Consider the following 19,765-nt stretch of genomic DNA (forward strand, 5'->3'; position numbering starts at 1 on the left):
CAAGGCACTTACTGTCTTTGAAAGGGTCAGCTCCTTTAAATGGATCAGATCTGAAAGGATCTTCTGACTGGAATGGATCTGTACGCAATTCTTGCGTGTTATTACTGAACAACAAGGCTTTATTTTTGAATGGATCATCCTAGAATTAAAAGAGAAATATTATGATTTACCAAAATTAAAAGGCTAAACGATCCAATAAGTAGAATTCCCACATCATCTTTATCCTGTTCAACGATATTCAAAATTCAGAATGATCTTCAGGAAATCACAAGTTATCAGTAACCTGAAGCAAGTATTAGAAATATACTGCTTGAAGCTACAAAGAAAAATAAAATCAAAGTCTACATATAGAACACAACTTGTGTTAAGCTGTTAATGATTTTGTTAAATTAATTTCTCAAAAGTCTCCACAAATCTTTCCAAAGTGTCATCCTCTGGGGTTTTTGCACCTTTAGGTAGAAGAACTTTTCCAAGATCTTTCCACAGATCCCTAAATACTGATCCCCACCTAGTTCATAAGTGTGGGAAGAACCATAATGATAAATCTTTTAAGAACTGGGTTAGGACAGTTCACCTGACAAGCATGAACAGGGATTTCGTTCTAACGGATGCACTACCCAAACCATGCTGGAAACTCTCTCTCTTAACATGGTCACCAAATGTCATGGATAGCTTAATTTTTTTTAAGTAGGTATGATTGCTGCTAGCACAGTTCAATCTACAGCACCGACAAATTATAAAAACAAAACTATCATCTCCACAACTGCACACTGTACTGCTTGCTGTATTTGCATAGATAAGACTCTGTCACTTAGGACAAAAGAACTCCACTCCTGATTGAGGCCTTTCACCCCACCTGATAAATATTTAGTGCTAACAACCAGTGTCACCATGTTCTTACAGCCTAAGGCTGCTGACAGGAAAACAAAAACCCAGCACTTTACTGGAAGAGGAAGCGCTTTAGTTTGACGCAGCTCTCCAGCATCTGTATAGACTGTGAACTTCAACGGGGCTTTTATCTAAAGCCGATTCAATCAACTATTAGATAAAAGCGCCAAAAAGTCCTGCTGAAGTGTGGGATCTATACAGATGTTGGGCTAGCCAGGTCAAACTAATGCGATGCCTCTTCTGGGCATACACTGTGCTTGGTGAGGGGCCACAGTGAGCTTAAAGTGCCAGGGTTTTTTTCTCCTGAGTCTGTAAGCAGCCTAATACACTGAGGGATCTCCCTTTCACAGTAGTCATAAATGAAGAAGTGAAAATTAAATCTTCTCAACAGCAAAAGAAAACACATAAGAGGAAGAAGAGTGGATTAAGAAACAGGAAAGAGGCATAAGTACTTTAAACATTTTTCTACAAACATGAATTAGAGTTTTCCTCAAGTAGTTCTCAGCTTAGTAATACAAAAGCACCATTCCAGAGACTTCAGTTTGAAATGTACCTTACCAATATCTGTTCAAGCAAAAATGACTGCTGCGAATGACCTTTTAAGCCCAAATTCATATCCTAATAAGAGAGTTTCTGTCCCAAGTTAGTTTTTCCTTCTTAAACATTTTCAAAACTTCCTTTTGCAGAAAGCAAACCGAACAAGGCAAAAGAATGGAATTCTTTCTGGATGATTACTAAACTAGTGTATGAAATAACAACTTACTGTACATAGTGTATTAAATGATAAACCTGTAGTGTCTTCTTGACAGAAAAGTTTGCAATAAGAGTTTAACTGGCAAGGAGACCTGAACAAAATATGACTGTGACAGTGATTAACAGCTGGAGAAATAAATATGCAACATTATAAATGAGTAAGTATAGCTTATGGTAGTGTTAGAGTGATATTGTAGTTGTGAGGTCCAGAAATTGAGAGAGCCAAGGATTTCTTAGGGTGGTACTTTTATTGGCTGCCTGGCTCCCTGTAATCAGAGACCTGAGGAAGAATGCCTTGCATTCAAAAGCCTGTCCAACTTTATCACAACTACACAGTTCATGCAATAAAATATATCACTGTAAGAAATCCTTACCTCTTGTGTAAGTACAATTTATATAATTTAGTAAACACCCAATAAATACCAGATACCCAAAGTAAATCAACATGACAAGTTCCTAAGATTCTTAAGGAATATATGGAATAGAATATACATCTGAAATAAAATAACAAATGAGAGGAAGATCATGTTAGAAATATCTGAAGGGTAGCCAAGGACAGAATCCATGTATTATCTTTGTTGGATAAGCTTTTTTGTCTATATTTACGTATTTATTTAGCTGAAGCATGTAAATGTACAACTCATGCCTTACTGGAAAGCAGAAATTAGTATAGCTACTTCAGAAAAAGGAGAGAGAGAAAAAAGAAAAAGAAAAAAAAGTGAGGCAAGGAAAAGAAACCCATTAGTAAAAGAGGAACAGGAACAACTGTTGAGGAAGTTATATTCCTAGGTCCTGAACGACTCTGAGAACAGCTGTACTGGGATCTGAAACAAAACAGTCAAACTGTCTATTTTGCTTATACTAGAAATCTGACACGCCATAAAATAAGGCCTGGTTTAATTTTTTGTTTCCCCCACAGTCTCTCTCCCAGTCAGGAGTGTAAAAACTCAGCATAGATCTAGTGTAGATACAGCAAATCTCAGCAAGACAGTCCTTCTGTTGGCTCAGCTTGTTTTATTTGAAGAACTGGTACAAACTATGCTGACAAAGGGTAGGGAGGAGGGGGAAAGAGAGCGTATGTAGAACTATGACTTTTCCCTTTATAATTCTACTGGCAAATCCCAAGAATTGATGTTCACAAGAAATAAAATGTTACACTCATGTTTAGCTGAGGTCTCTGTGTCAAGTCAAACCCAGCTTGCAAACCTCTCTGTAAATATGACATTGCAGGTTTAGCATTTAATGCATTATGTACAGCGAGTTATTTCACATACTAGCTTAATAATCATTCAGAAAAAAACTCTCCCCCTCTGTCTTGTTCAGGCTGTTTTTGGCAAAAAAGAAACCATTGAAAACGCTTAAGAAGGAGAAGTGTTAACTCTGGGCAGGAACCCCTTTATTAGGAGAGAGATTTAGTCTTCAAAGCATAGCACTAGAGGCTGACATCTTTCTAAGATCAAAGGGGCTATTAAGATCACAAAGACAAATAACATCTTTTTACGTTCTCAGTTTAGGTCACAAGTCTATTGACTGTGAAGCTTAAATTCAAGCATTTTTATTCAATCTTTACCATTGCTCCAAAACTGCCTCTCTCTTTCTGTGCCATTCCTTCATTTATGTCTGCTAAATTTGTTATGCTTCCACCATGAATCCCATTCAGAGCCTCGTTATATTGTTCAATACTTTTATTGACTTCTTGGTGACTCTCTTGAAGTTGAGAAAGCTTACTTCTTGCCTAAATGATGAAAAATAATTCAGCATCATACAGGATTAGACATACAGCTGTTAAACATGCTACTAGCCATTCTTCTAATAGTGTTTTCATGCTCACAATCTAAACAGTGCAGTAACTATACAATTTGGTTTCTTCATGGCTCCAGAGAAGTAGGAGTCACTTTGCATGAGGACAGTGTAGCTACTGCAAATTCCTAGTTATTTTCCAGACTCAAATTTTACATGAACTGGGAATCTAACTAGCAGGCAACAGTCCAAGATCCGTATAATTATATATCAGCTTATTCCTCTTGTTGTGTGCACTTCACAGGTGCAATTTGTTTTTTTCTCAGCTATTATTTTTTAAAAAGACATGCACAAAAGACTATGGAAACTACCTGATTGATTTCTTCTTGTGTTGACTTCAAAGATTTAATTATTGTTTCAAGTTGAACTTTTCCTGCCTGGATGCTCTGCTCTAGCTGTGTTTCTTCTTGCTGGAGGCGATTCAGCTCTGTTTTTGCTCTATTTAGATCATCTTCCTGTGATTTTAAATCTGACTCCTGAGACTGAATCTGCATTTTCAGTGATGAAATCTGAAAGTTACAATACAGCACTGACTTTAGCATAGACACAAAAACAAATATGGCACTGTTATGTAACATTTATGATTAATTCAGATTCCACTACATTAAACCAGAGATTCTTAACCAGGATGCTGTCCTGATTCAGGGTGCAGCCATATCTCATAAGAGTTTGTTAAGGTGCCAGAATGGAAGTGGGAGTGTTCAGTCTCTGGCCACATGGAGCAGAGCAGGGCAGGATGATGCTGTGAGAAAGGGGTCACCACCAAAAGTCAGGTTAGGCCCACCCTGGCCCCTCAATCGCTGCTATTTCATATGGAGAGCAAGGATCCAAAGCCTTGAATTTGATGGTGACTGCCAGGCCAGGGAAGGGTTAACCTGGCTCTTGGCAATGACACCCAACAACTGCCCCCACTCTGCTCCATGACGGCAGAGGTTCTAATCTAACCTCTTCTGCAACTCCCTTTACAGAGTGCCAGGGCTTATGTACCACACAGCTGCTACCTGTGCCAACCCATATTCATATATTATATTGAATAAATATATAAGGCTGTCAGGAAAGCTATTCAGGTTAACAGACCGCTTGCTTTAAACGTTTTTATATTTGTGCAGTACAGGCCATTAAGCTCAAAATGAGTAAGCAATGTAAGAAGTTCTTATAGACTCTCCAGTAGTTTTCTGCCATAGAGACAATATACTGGACCTCCTCCAAAATGAATGTACACTCACCATTTGCGTTTCTTCTTGGCACTTCTGCTTCACATCATTTAGCATATCTTTCAGTTTGGCTTTCTGCTGGTCCATTTCATCCAGGCGGTCTTGAGCATCTTGTTTCTGAGCTTCTAACTCTTGCAAATTACTTGTTTCTCTATCTAAATCATTTTGCAGTTCCTGAGAAATATTCCACAATTTGGACAGGTTACAATTAACTGAGGCTCTGATACAAATGATTAAATTTACAGGAAGACTGCTATGGGTTGTTAAATCCAAACTTTCCCACCACCCAAAGATATCAGTGTTTTTCCTAAAGAAAGGCGGGCAGGGAAATAATATGCCAGCATTTCAGTACTACTGTAATCCTTTATAACAAATCAATGCCCATGCAGGAGGAGGACAGAGTGACAAGAAAGCCTGCACGTCAAATATTTTAAACATTAATTTTCAGAACATGTGTTTTAGAATATTAGGATACTTTTAAAATAAAGGTATTAGCAAAGCATTAATAAAGATACGATTTCAGCTGTGCCTATACTATCTGTGTTTTACATTAGGCCGCATAAAAAAAATAAATCTCTATAGCAAACAGAAAAATAAAATCATTGCTACACATTAAATGAGATTACATAAATTTCCCCACTGGGAGAAAAAATATGCCCAAAGAAATACATAAGAAGAGTGGGATGGAGAGGGATGGTGAGGAGGAAGACTTTGAAGTATCATTGAAAGAAAGGTCTGTAATGAAAATCCAAAGTTTTTACCTGAACTTCACAGGTTTTCTGTCTAATTGATTCCTCCTTTTCTCTAATATCCTGCTCTAGTGAATATTTTTCTCTGTGGGAAGAACAAACAGTCTTGTGATTGAAAGCTACGAGCTGGCATTTTCAGAGGGGGGCCTTAAGTCTAAAAAAGTTGAGAACCACTTGCCTAGGAATAGTTACATTCAAAAGACAATATATCACTAATGGTCAAGTAACAATCAGCTGTACGCAAAACAAATTAATACACCTGTGCCATGTACTAAACTGTTTTAAAGCTTAGAAATTCATTGCTTCATGTAAGTGAGCAGCAAAGTTGTAGATCATGCAAAATGTACTTTAGTTACATCAGTCAGATTTCAGAAGACACCAATCAGGCCACTGGTTTTCAACCTTTTTACACTCAAGGCCCCCTCAGAAAATGCCAGCTTTTAGTTTTCACTTGTTTTTTGACTACAGAAAAATAATAGAACAATTCTTCCGTTGTAAAGACCTTGGAAAGACCCCAAGGAGGTCAGAATGTTTTTAACACTATGAAATCCTATTTGAAATCTCTGTGGTTACCTTGTGAATCATGTTTGCACACCTAACGATGCTAACATTGCACGGGATCCTTGAAAGGATCTCATGGCACCCTGGTTGAAAATCACAGACTTAGGCTATAAAAAAAACAGAACAGACAGCTGGACTCAACTACATAAAAGGTGCTAGGGTCCCATTTCCAATAGTTTCTTGTAAAATAGAAAACAAAACAATATGGTTCGTATGGTTCGTATAGTTAAGGGCCTGCAGGCCAAGCCCTACGAGGAGAGACTAGAGAAACTGGACCTTTTCAGCCTCCGCAAGAGAAGGTTGAGAGGCGACCTGGTGGCTGCCTATAAGTTCATCAGGGGGGCACAGAAGGGAATTGGTGAGTATTTATTCACCAAGGCCCCCCCGGGGGTTACAAGAAATAATGGCCACAAGCTAGAAGAGAGCAGATTTAGATTGAATATTAGGAGGAACTTCTTCACAGTTCGAGTGGCCAAGGTCTGGAACGGGCTCCCAAGGGAGGTGGTGCTCTCCCCTACCCTGGGGGTCTTCAAGCAAAGGCTAGATGTGTATCTAGCTGGGGTAATGTAGGCCCAGCACTCTTTCCTGCTTATGCAGGGGGTCGGACTCGATGATCTATTGAGGTCCCTTCCGACCCTAGCATCTATGAATCTATGAATATAACCAAAAATAAAATGACACCACATAAATGCGTTGCCAAATGAACTACCCACTCCAAGCGCAATGGAGGGAAAGGGAGAGAAGTAGTAAAAAACCCACTGTGCCATACTCAATAACGAATGCACAGCTCCTTATTTGGTAATCATAAATAAAAGACATGTTCAACAGTATGAAGTGAATGTCCATTAAAACCAAAAGTCAATCAGAGTGACAACAGAGTTTGATCTTACTTGTAGCCAGGCACAAAATGGCCTCTTTCATCACAACCAGTACGTAAATGACAACAGTGACAAGACCAATATATACTAACAACAGATGAGGGAAGAGAGGACGATTGTAACTAACAACAAGTCTGCAAGATACCTAATTTCCTATGATATGGCAGCAACAGATGCAACATTTTAATTAATTATTTCATGTAGGATTCTTTTCTTTAAGATATTTCAAAAAACTATATATAAAGATTTGAAACAAGAACCATGTTACACAACACGCAATTTTGTACAGAGCTTTCCTTAGGAAGAAAGATTTTCCATTACTGGGATTCAGAATAATGGTCAGAATATTTTAAAGGTTCACTAAGTTTACCTTTGTAGCTGTGCTATCTCTTGACTAATATCATCAAGTTCTTTTACTCCTGTAAATTCTCCTGACCCAAGAGAACTTGAGCTATCCTGAAAAAAACCAAAATATTCCCTTACAAAGCAAATTAACCATCAGCATGCATTATTTACAAAAACTTGAGACAGAGTTACAACCACACCTCACTTTGTACCTTCCATAACAGGACATCAAAGCACTCTGCATAGTACTGACCTTGCCCTCCTTGAGGTAGGAGCATATTATCAATCCATATTTAATAGATGGTTAACTGAGGCACAGAGAAGATAAGGGACCTCCACATGTTCAGAGTATAAATCAATGGCTGTGGCAGGATTAAAATGACTTAATTGGGCCTATTCTTTCATCTCAAGTATTTCAAGTCAATACCCTGCTCTAAGTATAAGACATGCAGATTTCAACATGCCTATTTCCTTTAAAGCAGCATTTAGGAATCTCCTACAGCAAGAGAGTTTTTTTCATTAATATCTTGTATTGAACAAACTGGAATAGAAAGACTACCTTTTGGACACAAAGTGCTCTTCCTAGGGTTCTGCTGTAAACAGTAAATTTTGCATATCCTATGGTGAGAAGCATTCATAACTGGAAGAAGTATTATGGAAGTGAAGGGGCCAGACTGAAGGCTCTCTCCTTACCTCTGTGGCATGCAAACTTTTAATGAAGTCACTGAGGAGACTTGGGATGTATGACTAAAGTTCATGAGTGAAATATTTCTAGCCCTCTAAAAAGTAATAGTGTTTATGAGGGAATGACAAACTGATTCTTCTTAGGGCATTTACACAAGTTGCATTTTTTTGTGTGATCGGGCCCCTGAAAGCATGCTACAGGCATGACATAATACACATGTATGCCTGCAGAGTGCTTTTTAAATGGCAAATCACGTGAAAAATGAATCCTCATCAAATCAGCTATTAGCTGAAGGTGCTATAGAACAGAGCACCTTAGGGAACTTGTGTTCCCTCAAGGGTTCATTTTTAGCGCCTCTGCAGGGCTGCACTGGTGTTCTTGTGCCCCCAAGGCTGTCAGCAGGGGAGGGAGGGGGACAGGGATGGTGAAAGGGATCCCTCACCTGTGGCCCTGGCCCAGTTCCGCCCAGTGCCCTAGCTGGGGTATCTGGGGGGCCTGCGAGGGAGGGAGGCTCCCTTCCCCGGGCCTCTTGACAGCGGCAGCAGAAGCTGCTGGCTCAGCTTTGCAAAGCAAAGCGGGCAGGGGGAAAGAGGGCCATGGTGGAACAGAGCCTCCCCACCTCATGGACTCATCTGGGCTCTCCCCAGTACCCCAGCCAGAGTAGCTGTGGGGAGTCGGCCCCACAAGGCAAGGGGACTCCGTTCCACCCCAAGCCTCCCTCCAGCTCCAGGCAGGCACTGCCCAGCTGCCAGCTGCTCCCTTTCTCTCCCTCTCTCTCCGCTGGTGACAGAGGGTAGGGGCTGGGGAGCAACCACCTCAGAGCTCTCCTGCTGGCCAGGGTCCATGCAGATAAGCTTGAGCCCCCCGACCCAATACGTGAACATCTGTTGGGTAGGGGGGTAGAAGCCCTCTAATTCACGGCGCTTTGCATAAATTGCCATGAGTTAGACTGTGGCCCCTAAATGTCTATAGGTACCTTTAGTTTTCATTATTGGTTTGATATTCTGAAGACCTGTGATATTTGAATACTTTTTTAACACAATATACTGCATACTGCACAACATACTGAGTTCTTTTTATTAGATTAATTTTAGGGATGAACAAACATACTTTTTAACAACTTTAAAAGGGAAAAGGGAGCCGTTGCTTTGTAGTGTGCATTAGCTGTTACGATCCAACCGCTGTAGCTACACATTTCTGTAGCAATATCAGTTAACTAAATAACCCTGAATGAAGCAAGGTTAAAGTTTCCCTGTTGTCTTGGCACAGGTCTCTCTACTCCATATTGCTTCTAGAGTCAACCTCTCCATTTCACTTATTATCTGTAGGATTGGCCATCTATAGAAGAGAGATCCATTGCACATGTCAGACTTTGGCTAAAACCATTGAAGGCCTAAATTCTATTTTCAAAAACAACAAGCAACTAAGTGCCTAAAGTCACTTTTGAGAAAGGGGCTCCAATAGCAATAACATTTTCAAAAAGCACTTAATGTTGAAAGGATAATCAGAAAGGCTGTGATAAAACAGTGAATGAACAGTTCAGCTTTGGAAATATGGCTGAAACAGACAAGATTTTCATTAGCCATCTGGATTTGCCTAGCCTCCCCCCCCAGAAAAAAGTAAGACAAAAGAAAGAGTGGTCTGACCTAACCCATCAATTCCTAATGCTGAAAGGGATTTCTCTAAAACAGAATTAGAATGGGCAGCATATCATCACCACTTAACATGGTTCAAGATTCTCATCCTCTTCCAGCCCAACAGGAATGTTTCCTAGCAAAAGATACAGTCTCTGAAACTGGTTTAATTTCTGAAACAACTGAGTCAACAGAAACATAATGCAACAGGAATTTCTCAATTCCTAACCAATTAATGTAATTTTTATATATATATATATATATATATATATATATATATATATATTCCAGAATTTTGGTTAAACAGCAGAAGATAGGCAACAATTCTTCTAAATGGAAATTTTACACTGTGATGTGTCACAAGACATAAATTAGAACATTAACAGACTCTCCAAACTAGTTACTTTCAGAACACAAAGATAAAAATAGAACAATATGCCTATTAATAAACAATTACTTACTTGTATGGGAGTACTCCTCTCTGTAGGAGGGATCATATCTGGGGACAACACTTGTGGAGGATCAATCCCTTTACTGACCTTCTGTTGAATGAGATACATGGCTAAGGCAAACTGATCTTTGCTTAGCTTTCCCATCTGTCTTGTATCTGCCAAGGCCCTGTTAGGAATTGTTTAGTCTTATTATTAAGTCAAAATGTCTTATAAATTGAACATCTACTGCTGTTACAATGGAATCTGAGAAACAAATAGGCTGATTTCTTTTTGTTTGTTTTGGCCTTAGCATCCATTACCCTACTGGGACAATTCTATAAAAATAGGACAACTTTTCTTAAAACACTTAGCTAACGATATCTGGATTCCCCCCTCCACACACATGCACACCTTTAGCCAGCTGATTGACAGGAATCCTAAAGTCAGCATCACCACCCTCTCACCCTTAATGAAATGGTGTATAAAGTAGAAGCACCCACTGCAAGATATGCCTATCATTACAATGACAAAATAAGGAGGGACATGTATTTTCAAAGTGGCACAGGACACTAATGCTGTCTAATTTGCAAGGTCTTGATCTGTGTAGGGGGGAAAAAAAGGGGAAAAATATTCTCTGTCCTTCAGTCAAAAATACTAAAAATACAAAAGATAATAGATGTAAATGACAGCAAGGGAACTGTTAGTTTCAGATTCTGGCTATGGCAAAGACGACAGAACTCAGGATGAATTCTTACCATATGTGTGCCAAGAGATTCTGAGAAAGTCCTGAGTGCATAAAAATGTCCTTCACTTCTTGACCACTCACATAACCATCCATGTCCATATCAGTTTTTAAGAAGATTTCATCATATCGCATTTTGTCAGACATTGGTACCACCCAATTCAAAGATGGCTGTAAAAATAAATGTTATTAATTTAGCCAAAAATCAAATGTACACCTGGGCTCAATCATGCCAGATACAACCCCACTGCAGCTGGAGGTGCTCAGCGTCTTGTACAATTAAGTTTGCCACCAGCATATAGACATTTCTCTTCCCTTCATTAATGTTTTAGGATTTATAACATATATGACAACCTTAGGAATAAACTGATTCTGTCAGAAGCCATGCTTCTTATGTATAAATGGAATAGGGAGGCTGAGAGGAACTGTCAGTATCAGGGCTCCACATTGCAAAGGTAGAGATTCATATTTGAGTCTCAGGTGCAGATTCATTCCTCCTGTGGTGCTAGGGCTGAAGCAGAATTAGTATTTTTCTAGCACAAGCCCAAACTGCTAATGTTGAACAGAGTGTTGTGACAAATACAACGTACAACTTTCTGTTCTAGCCACAGAAAGTTTTGTCACTGAGTGCTTTTCAACAAACATCAGGAAGAAAAATTATCCAGCAAGAAGTAGTTTAATTATTCTGTGGTTCCCTGCAAATAAAATTAAGAACAAAACATGAAACTTGTACCTGTGCTTGTTTGATGCTGTGTTTGGGAGACAAACTCCCTGTACTATTTAGGCTGTTTACACTGCCATGTGATGGAGTAGAACGAAGGCTGTCTTTAGGTGGAGGACTTGCAGGGAGAACAGGAACTGCACCAGGAAAAGCAGGTGCCTTCTTTCTTTTGGAAGGTGGAATAAGTGATGGGGGTAATACTGAGGGAACTGGCTCTTTCTCAAGCGCTCTATAAACCAAATGCATTGCCTGCAACGGTAAAGGCAAAATCCACCTATAAAACATGTTAACAGAGAGGAACACATACAAAATTTCAAATAGCACACATCTACACAAGAGCGAAAGAACATGACAGAAAAGAGATATAGGCCAGGAGAGACCTATAGATGGTCTGGAATGTAAGGGTTTAAGCACTGGTAAGTAATAGTCAGCAGAGGTTTTCAAGGAGGAAGAGCATTTTAATAGCTGTATTCTGAACAACTCAGAGTAAGGACAATGTGAGCAACAGGAGGCCAGAAAAGAGGAAGCTGTAATTATAACAACAAACAATTTCAGGAAGCAATGGTACACATTTACACAGTCAAACTTTCTGTAAATTTAATAGAAAAAAATTGGGCTGGACAGGACCTAGTGGCCTGGTACAAACTAGTTAGAGGGAACCAGCAGGCATTGGGGGAGTCCCCGTTCCCCCGAGCACTGCCAGGCGTGACTAGAAATAACGGTCACAAGCTGGCAGAGGGTAGATTCAGATTAGACATCAGGAGGCACGACTTCACTGTCAGGGCGGCTAGGATCTGGGACCAACTTCCAAGAGAAGAGGTGCTGGCTCTTACCTTGGGGGTCTTTAAGATGAGGCTAGACAATCACCTTACTGGGGCCGTTTGACCCCAGTACTCTTTCCTGCCGTGGCAGGGGGTGGGACTTGATCTGCTCAGGTCCCTTCTGACCCTACTAACTATGAAACTATGAAACCTGAGGAGATCACTTTGTACAACACCCTGCTCAAGGTTTAGGCAGGGATGATCCTGCCTGAACCACCTCAGTCTAACATTTGTCTAACCTGCTCTTAAAGGCTCTTAAGGATAGAGATGCCACAGTCTCTCTAGGTCATCTGTTTCAATGCTTAACTACCTTCATAGGGAACAAGTTCTTCCTAATGTCCAATTAAATTTCATCGTTTCATAGTTTCTAGGGTCAGAAGGGACCTGAGCAGATCATCTAGTCCGACGCCCTGCCATGGCAGGAAAGAATACTGGGGTCAAATGACCCCAGCAAGATGTTCATCTAACCTCCTCTTAAACACCCCCAGGGTAGGAGCCTGCACCACTTCTCTTGGAAGCTGGTTCCAGACCCTTAGCCGCCCTGACTGTGAAGTAGCGCCTCCTGATATCTAACCTAAACCTACCCTCTGCCAGCTTGTGACCATTATTCCTGGTCACTCCTCGGGGAAACAGTGACTTCCCCAATGCCTGCTGATCCCCCCTGACTAGTTTATAACAGGCCACAAGATCCCCCATCAGCCTTCTCTTTTGGAGGCTGAACAGGTTCAGGTCCCGCAGCCTGTCCTCATAGGGCCTGCCCTGCTGTCCCCTGATCATACGAGTGGCCTCCTCTGGACCCTCTCCATGCTGTTGACATCCCTCTTGAAGTGCGGCGCCCAGAACTGGACGCAATACTCCAGCTGCGGCCTGACCAGTACCGCATAGAGGGGGAGGATCACCTCCTTGGACCTGCTCGAGATGCATCTGTGGATGCATGCCAAGGTGCGGTTGGCCTTCCTGACTGCCTCCCCACACTGCCGGCCCATGTTCATCTTGGAGTCAATGAAGACCCCCAGATCCCTTTCCGCCTCCATGCTGACAAGAGGGGAGTTCCCCAACCTGTAGGTATGGTGCCGGTTGTTCCTCCCGAGGTGCATCACCTTGCACTTGTCTGTGTTGAAGCCCATCCTATTCTCGTCCGCCCACCCTTGTAACCTGTCTAGGTAGGATTGTAGCCTGTTGCATCCTTCCAGTGTGCCCAAGTCCCCCCACATCTTAGTGTCATCAGCAAATTTGAACAGGGTGCTTTTTACCCCCTCATCCAAATCGCCGATGAAGATGTTGAACAGCGCGGGCCCGAGGACCGAGCCCTGCGGAACCCCACTGCCCACGTCCTTCCAGGTTGAGAAGGACCCGTCCACCACCACCCTCTGGGTGCGGCCCTCCAGCCAGCTGGCGACCCATTTGACTGTGTGGGTGTCTGCACCACAGCCCCCCAGCTTCTTAATAAGAACAGGGTGAGAGACAGTGTCAAAAGCCTTCCAGAAGTCCAGGAAGACTATGTCCACTGCTACCCCTGTGTCTAACAATCTGGTGATCTGATCGTAAAAGGCCACCAGGTTGGTCTGACAGGACCTGCCACTGATGAACCTGTGTTGGTTGCCCCTAAGCACGCAGTCTCCTGCTGGCCCCTCCTGGATGTGTGCCAGCATAATTTTCTCTAACAGCTTGCCTAGGATCGAGGTGAGACTAACCGGCCTATAGTTTCCCGGGTCCTCCTTCCTGCCTTTTTTGAAGATGGGGACCACGTTGGCCCTCTTCCAGTCCTCCGGTACCTCACCAGAGCACCACGAGTGCTCCTAAAGTTGTCCCAGGGGACTTGCAATGACCTCAGCCAGTTCCTTTAGAACTCTAGGGTGGAGATCATCCGGGCCGGCTGACTTGAATATGTCCAACCCCTCCAGAAGCTCCCTAACTAAATCCTCGCTAACCCGTGGCCCAGGTGTGCCTCCCCCGGGGCCCGAGGGGGGCCCAGCAGGGAGTTGGCTGTTCTGGTCCCTACTTAGGAAGACGGAGGCAAAGAAATCGTTAAACATGTTAGCTTTGCCAGTGTGACGACCAAGTTTCCCATGGCGTCCTGCAAGGGCCCCACATTACCCGGGACCTTCTTTTTACCCCCTACGTATTTAAAAAAGGACTTCTTATCGTCCTTAATCTGGGAAGCTAGCCCCAGTTCCATCTCTGCCTTGGCCTTCCTGACTACGCCCCTACATCCCCGAGCAACTACAGAATAGCCCTCCCTGGTGATGACCCTTCCTTCCATTGGGTGTAAGCCTCCTTTTTAGCAAGGAGACATTCCCGGATGCTTTTGGTGAGCCACGGAGGCTTGTGTGCTCTCCTGCTCCCTTTGATCCTCGTTGGGATTACCTTCCTTTGGGCTTGGAGGATCGTCTCCTTAAGGAGCGAGCACTCTCCTTGGACACCTGGCTCCCCTCCCCTCCGGGACCTCAGCGCTTCTCCAACTATCCTCCTTAGCTCATTGAAGTCTGCCCTCCTAAAATCTAGGGCCGCTGCCTTACTGCATGCCTTTGCCACCTTGCGCTGGATGGTGAATTCCAGCAGGCGACGATCGCTGTCGCCCAGGTGGTCGAGCACCCGCAGCCCCCTCACCGGGTCATCACCCATGGCCAGCACTAGGTCCAACAAGGCGTCCCCTCTGGGGGGGCTGTGCACCTCCTGGGTTAGATGGAGGTCCTGCACTCTGGCCAAGAACCGACGTGAGCGGTCAGACCTGGCTGTCTGCTCTTCCCAGCAGATGTCCGGGAAGTTTAGGTCCCCCATGCTACCACATCCTTAGCCTTCACTACCTCTGTGAGCTGACCCAAGAATTCCTGGTCAAGCTCTGCTCCCTGGTTGGGAGGTCTGTAGTAGACTCCCACCGTTAAGTCCCTTTCCCCTCGACTGCCTTGTACTCTAACCCAACGCACTTCAGAGTGCCCCTCCCCTGACTCTTTGCTAATTAACGAGAATGTGCATTCCTCCTTAATATAGAGCGCCACGCCCCCACCTCTCTTTCCTATCCTGTCCCTCCTGTACAGCCTATAGCCCTTGACATTTCCATTTTTGCAATTTGAGACTCTTCTTGTATCTGCATCCACAAAGAGTATTCCATAACCACTCTCTTTCTAACCATCCTTCATATATTTGAAGGCTATTATCAAATCCCCACTCTGTCTTCTCTTCTGCAGACTGAATAATCCCAGTTCTTCCAGAGTTTTCCTGTATGTCACGTTTCCTAGGCCTCTAAAAATATTTGTTGCTCTCCACTGGACTCCTTCCAATTTTTCAAGTTCTCTTCTGAAGTTCTGTGCCCAAAATGGAAGCCTCACCAGCGCTATTTGGGAAACAAAGACGTACCACAGCAAATTCATCTTTGTCCAGGTGTCCATCTTTATCGATATCACTGAGATCCCAGACCTATAGTAAATTTAGACACAATGTAAGAGTTCAGAAACAAATTTAAAATAGTGAAAATACAAATTAACACACAGATTTTTAAAAATGGACCACTTACATAATTGCTTAAAAAATGATTTGAAGAGCTTAACTTTTGCCAACCTTTAAAAAGAAAGGAGTATATCTGAAATATTGCCTGCATTTAAACTGCTGCTATTATGACCAATCATATTAATTTTTTAATTTCACAAAACCCAAGTTAAAGGAGGATCTAGGTAACACTTATCGGATACTTACCCTTCCTAGGATATCTAGAGGTAGCTTTGAGTTCATCAGTACTGGTTTTACTTTGTCTCCTGAAAGTAAGCCATTTACTGGCAAAAGGCTTTCAAAAATACCATCAAACTTTGCTTTTTCTTCCACCTAGTTGGTAAGAAATAGCCTGAATAAGTAAAAAAGTGTGCCTGTGTGAGTGTCAAAAAAGAGATCTTGCAAAAACTCAGAGACTGGTCAGTAATCTATCATTTTATCTTTCAAGTTTTCATGCTATACACCTTAAGCACTCCATTTAACTTAGTTTTAAAAGTCGTGGCAATAACTTTTGGAGATTATTCTCTCTGTATGAGAAGAAGTTTTTGGAAGTTTCAAAAAGGGGTTATATCACAGCAGAAAAACTGATGCACGACATACAATAAAAAGTTTCTGCACAGACTAGAAAGACAAATGATTGTGTTGAACATCTCTGTGCCCAGATTTTAGACTATGCAACTTTCAGAAAGCATCTACTGTACTAAGAACTGTTATTTTCAGCAATATTGTTCCCCACCTTAGACTGTACCATGCAATGTGGAAACGTGTTTTTAAAATAATTTGATCATATATCATCCAGAAAAAGAAATTTCATTTTTAGTTTATAATCAAAATTTAAAATTCACAAATTACACTCCAAACTACTCTTTAAATGAAACCAGAACACAGGCAAACAATACTACGCCAAGGCAGTGATGGACTCAAGCTTCAAATAGACCACACATGGAGATGGATTTGGTAAAGATCTTCACTGATCTAAATGCGGCTTAAGTCCAAACGTTTTCTGAGCATGCGTTCCATTCTATCTGTCAGTTCGTGCAAAAAAAGCTAAACAAAACAAGGCTCTGAGAACACGTCAGACGTTGACAGAAGTCTATTACAACTATAAAGTACAAACTAATATTGTGTGTGCCATGTGCCCAAGTCTACTTCCATAATAAAGGTTTTCCAATGTCTAAAATATAATTTTGCCAAAAAGAAAATAATCACGTTAACAAAAAAACACTTTTTCCATGCAAAGATTGGAAGCAAATGTACTGTCCTGTATACTTACCCTAACAGCCCAGTGACTTTCTGTTGAAGGAGGAGTGATCAATAAGGGGCTACCACTTTCATGCTAAAAGTAAAATAAAACAGAACAAGACTACAACATAACATTATCACACGTGTCACTTTCTTTTTTATTGCCTAATTCTCTTAGAAGTATCTATACATATGAAATATGTACACATATACATTTTGCCACCATGTGGGAGGACAGGGGTCACTCTTGTATCTTTTATGCAAATAGAAAAACAAATTAAAATGTCAGATTAATTTGTATTACTCCCACCGCTACAAGACTCAGGGATGGACAAGTACCCTGTGGTGCTAAGTTCTATATACACACAAACCAAGAAGGACCCTGCCCCAAAGAACTTACAATCTGTCTACCTACTAGTAGTCAATTTGTAAGGTAGAAAAGACTATTCTAGGTTTCTTTTTCTTTTTTGAAGTTTAATTGCTGAATTAAAAAGTTACTTACAAATTTAGGAGGTGGCACAGTCAAAGTTAGATTGCTCAAGGTAACATCATGGCCATTCTGTGCACATGCTACGAGTCGCAACGCAACAAAGAAACCCTAAAAATTCAATGGACAAGGAAACTCAGGGTATTCTACTGAAGCAAGGAACTAGGCTAAATCATTATTTTTAAGCAGAATCATCTATATACTGTTTTTTATAAAATGGTAAAGGTAACTTGGCTAAGTGAAAGCATAGAAGCAGGGATGTTCAGCTAATTAGACTCTCATTCCGACCTGTTGGTTTAATGTATTTATTCAAATCCAAGAAGAGACTCCTATCCTCCACTTCCCATCAACAGGCAGGGGAGCACATTTTGCATTTGAGTACTGGCTGGGGCAGGTGGCTGCTGCAGCCCTGACTCTGCGGCAAAGCTGGAGCCAAGCCATCGCCTTGGCGGGGATGGGGTGGGGGGGCTTGTGCTGCAGGGATAGGGGCACATGGCAGGGGAAGAGCAGGGGAGATTATGAGATGGGGGACTTGGGAGGGAGTGTGGGGGAGACTGCACAGCCCGTCCTCCTGCTGCTTGCTCCCCCACAACTTAGTTTCTACTCTGGCCCTGGCCCAGCCCAGAGCTGCTGCTGCAACTGCTGCTTCTACCTGGCTGAGCCGGTGCAAGCCTGAGGCCATTGCTAATTGTCCTGGAGCTGGAGCCACTGCAGACGGTAAGCAGCTGGGGGACAGGCAGCCAGGCACAGGCACAGATTAAAGGGGTAAGAGACTGGGAAGCAAGGGGTGGGGGTCTTGCTGCCTGATCCTCAACCTCTACTTTCCCTGCTGCAGAGGCAGGGATGAGGTGAATTTAAGATGATCCCCCAGTTCAATTATATAAAATCATACCAATGGAAATGTCTCCAGTTTACTCTTATTAAAACATTCTAATTACACTACTTTTGAAAGGTAGATATATGTATATATATATTTGGCTTTGAGAAATATTGGGAAAAAAATCCCTGATACCGTAAAATATGCAAGAACACACTTAACTTGAAAGGGGCTTAAGGACTTGATTAAAGTGATATTCTGAATAAAAACGATTTCCTGAATCAGGCCCCAAATTCTAGAGCGATCTGATCAATTTATGCTAGATATTTCTTATACCTGTTTATCCAAGTATCCTTTACCCTCTGGGTCAGCCAAATCCCATATCTATAAAAAAAAAAACAGATAATAAAAATCAGCCACTGAAATTCATTATGTTGGGGAGTTCAAATGTCAAACATTCATACTTGAATTGTCTGCTGGAAGTTTCAAAATCTGAACTACAACGATTAAATTTTTACATCATTAACAAAATGTAAGTTAAAAAACAAAGTGCTCTTTAATTTAAAGTCTGCTTCAACTTCACACAATTTCTAATCCAAACCTCAATGAAGTCAATGCCTTCAAGAAGCTCTGACCCACACAAAATCTGATTCTCTCGTTTGTGATATGATGCTGCAATACACAAAAAATTATGATCCAGCATTTTCCTGAACTCCCTATTCTGCAGGGGATTACCGTTCCAAAATGCTGTAATCCTGAATCTGCAGGTAAGTGAGAGAGGAAGCAATTTTCTAATACTTTATTAAATAACTGTTTTTAAGTTTATTCACCTTATTGAATAATCAGTCAGACATTAACTCTTCTGTCCTGGTGCCTGGTTTCTTACTTTCTATTTAGTTGTTATAGTATTATCATCACCATATTGTCTGAGCACCTTCCAACAGGGCAACAAGAACTGCAACTATTTTCTGGCACTTCTACCTTTAATAGCTTTAAAATCTACCCTCTTCTGACACCATACACTATTAAGGCCTTTATCCAAACCCTGATAATTTCTCACCCTGATTACTGTAAATATCTTTTATCCTCAATTCTCACTTCTCCCATCTTTAGATCTGTACAAATATGGCTGCTCAAGACATTTTCTTCTATTGCTGCTCCCTATACATAATCTCATCTTTGTATATTGTCTCTGATAGCTTCCTGTCTCTTTCCTTCAGATTTACTTTACTTTTATTAGTCTAGTGGTTTTCAACCTCACTAGATTCAAGGCACCCTTCGGAAAATACCAGCTCATAGCTTTAATGTATTTTTCGACTACAGAAAATCAACAGAGCAACTCTTAAGTTGCAAAAAACCCTCAGAAATTAACACTGATCCTTGTAGTTTTGCTGTCTCTAATCTCTGAGTTATTTTGTGAATCACATGTATGTGTTTGCACACCTAGCAGTGCTAACATTGCATGGCACCTTGCAGGACCCTGGCTGAGAATCACTATACAAGTCTATGAG

The 19,765-nt window shown here is 41.6% G+C and overlaps 1 protein-coding gene across 6 annotated transcripts in view; it reads right to left on the reverse strand.

Moving 5' to 3' along the window:
* The window catches only part of EPS15L1 (epidermal growth factor receptor pathway substrate 15 like 1), a 60,446-nt gene that overhangs the window by 34,526 nt on the left and 6,155 nt on the right, over positions 1-19,765 (reverse strand). For 5 of the 6 annotated variants that reach the window (XM_090026735.1, XM_090026734.1, XM_090026737.1 and 2 more), the window contains exons 4-17: positions 18,591-18,638; positions 17,453-17,548; positions 16,982-17,044; positions 15,916-16,041; positions 15,580-15,639; positions 11,414-11,650; positions 10,694-10,851; positions 9,969-10,125; positions 7,214-7,299; positions 5,417-5,489; positions 4,668-4,829; positions 3,753-3,950; positions 3,212-3,376; positions 13-139 (exon numbers count right to left, since the gene is read on the reverse strand). In XM_090026735.1, coding sequence (XP_089882861.1) covers positions 13-139; positions 3,212-3,376; positions 3,753-3,950; positions 4,668-4,829; positions 5,417-5,489; positions 7,214-7,299; positions 9,969-10,125; positions 10,694-10,851; positions 11,414-11,650; positions 15,580-15,639; positions 15,916-16,041; positions 16,982-17,044; positions 17,453-17,548; positions 18,591-18,638 — 1,756 coding nt within the window. Of the gene's footprint in view, positions 1-12; positions 140-3,211; positions 3,377-3,752; positions 3,951-4,667; positions 4,830-5,416; positions 5,490-7,213; positions 7,300-9,968; positions 10,126-10,693; positions 10,852-11,413; positions 11,651-15,579; positions 15,640-15,915; positions 16,061-16,981; positions 17,045-17,452; positions 17,549-18,590; positions 18,639-19,765 lie in introns of those variants that run through there. The other variant, XM_090026738.1, reaches the window with a different exon arrangement.

The sequence above is a fragment of the Crocodylus siamensis genome, chromosome 14 (assembly GCF_052110815.1).
Source record: "Crocodylus siamensis isolate JL-2025a chromosome 14, ASM5211081v1, whole genome shotgun sequence".
Classification (NCBI taxonomy): domain Eukaryota; kingdom Metazoa; phylum Chordata; order Crocodylia; family Crocodylidae; genus Crocodylus; species Crocodylus siamensis.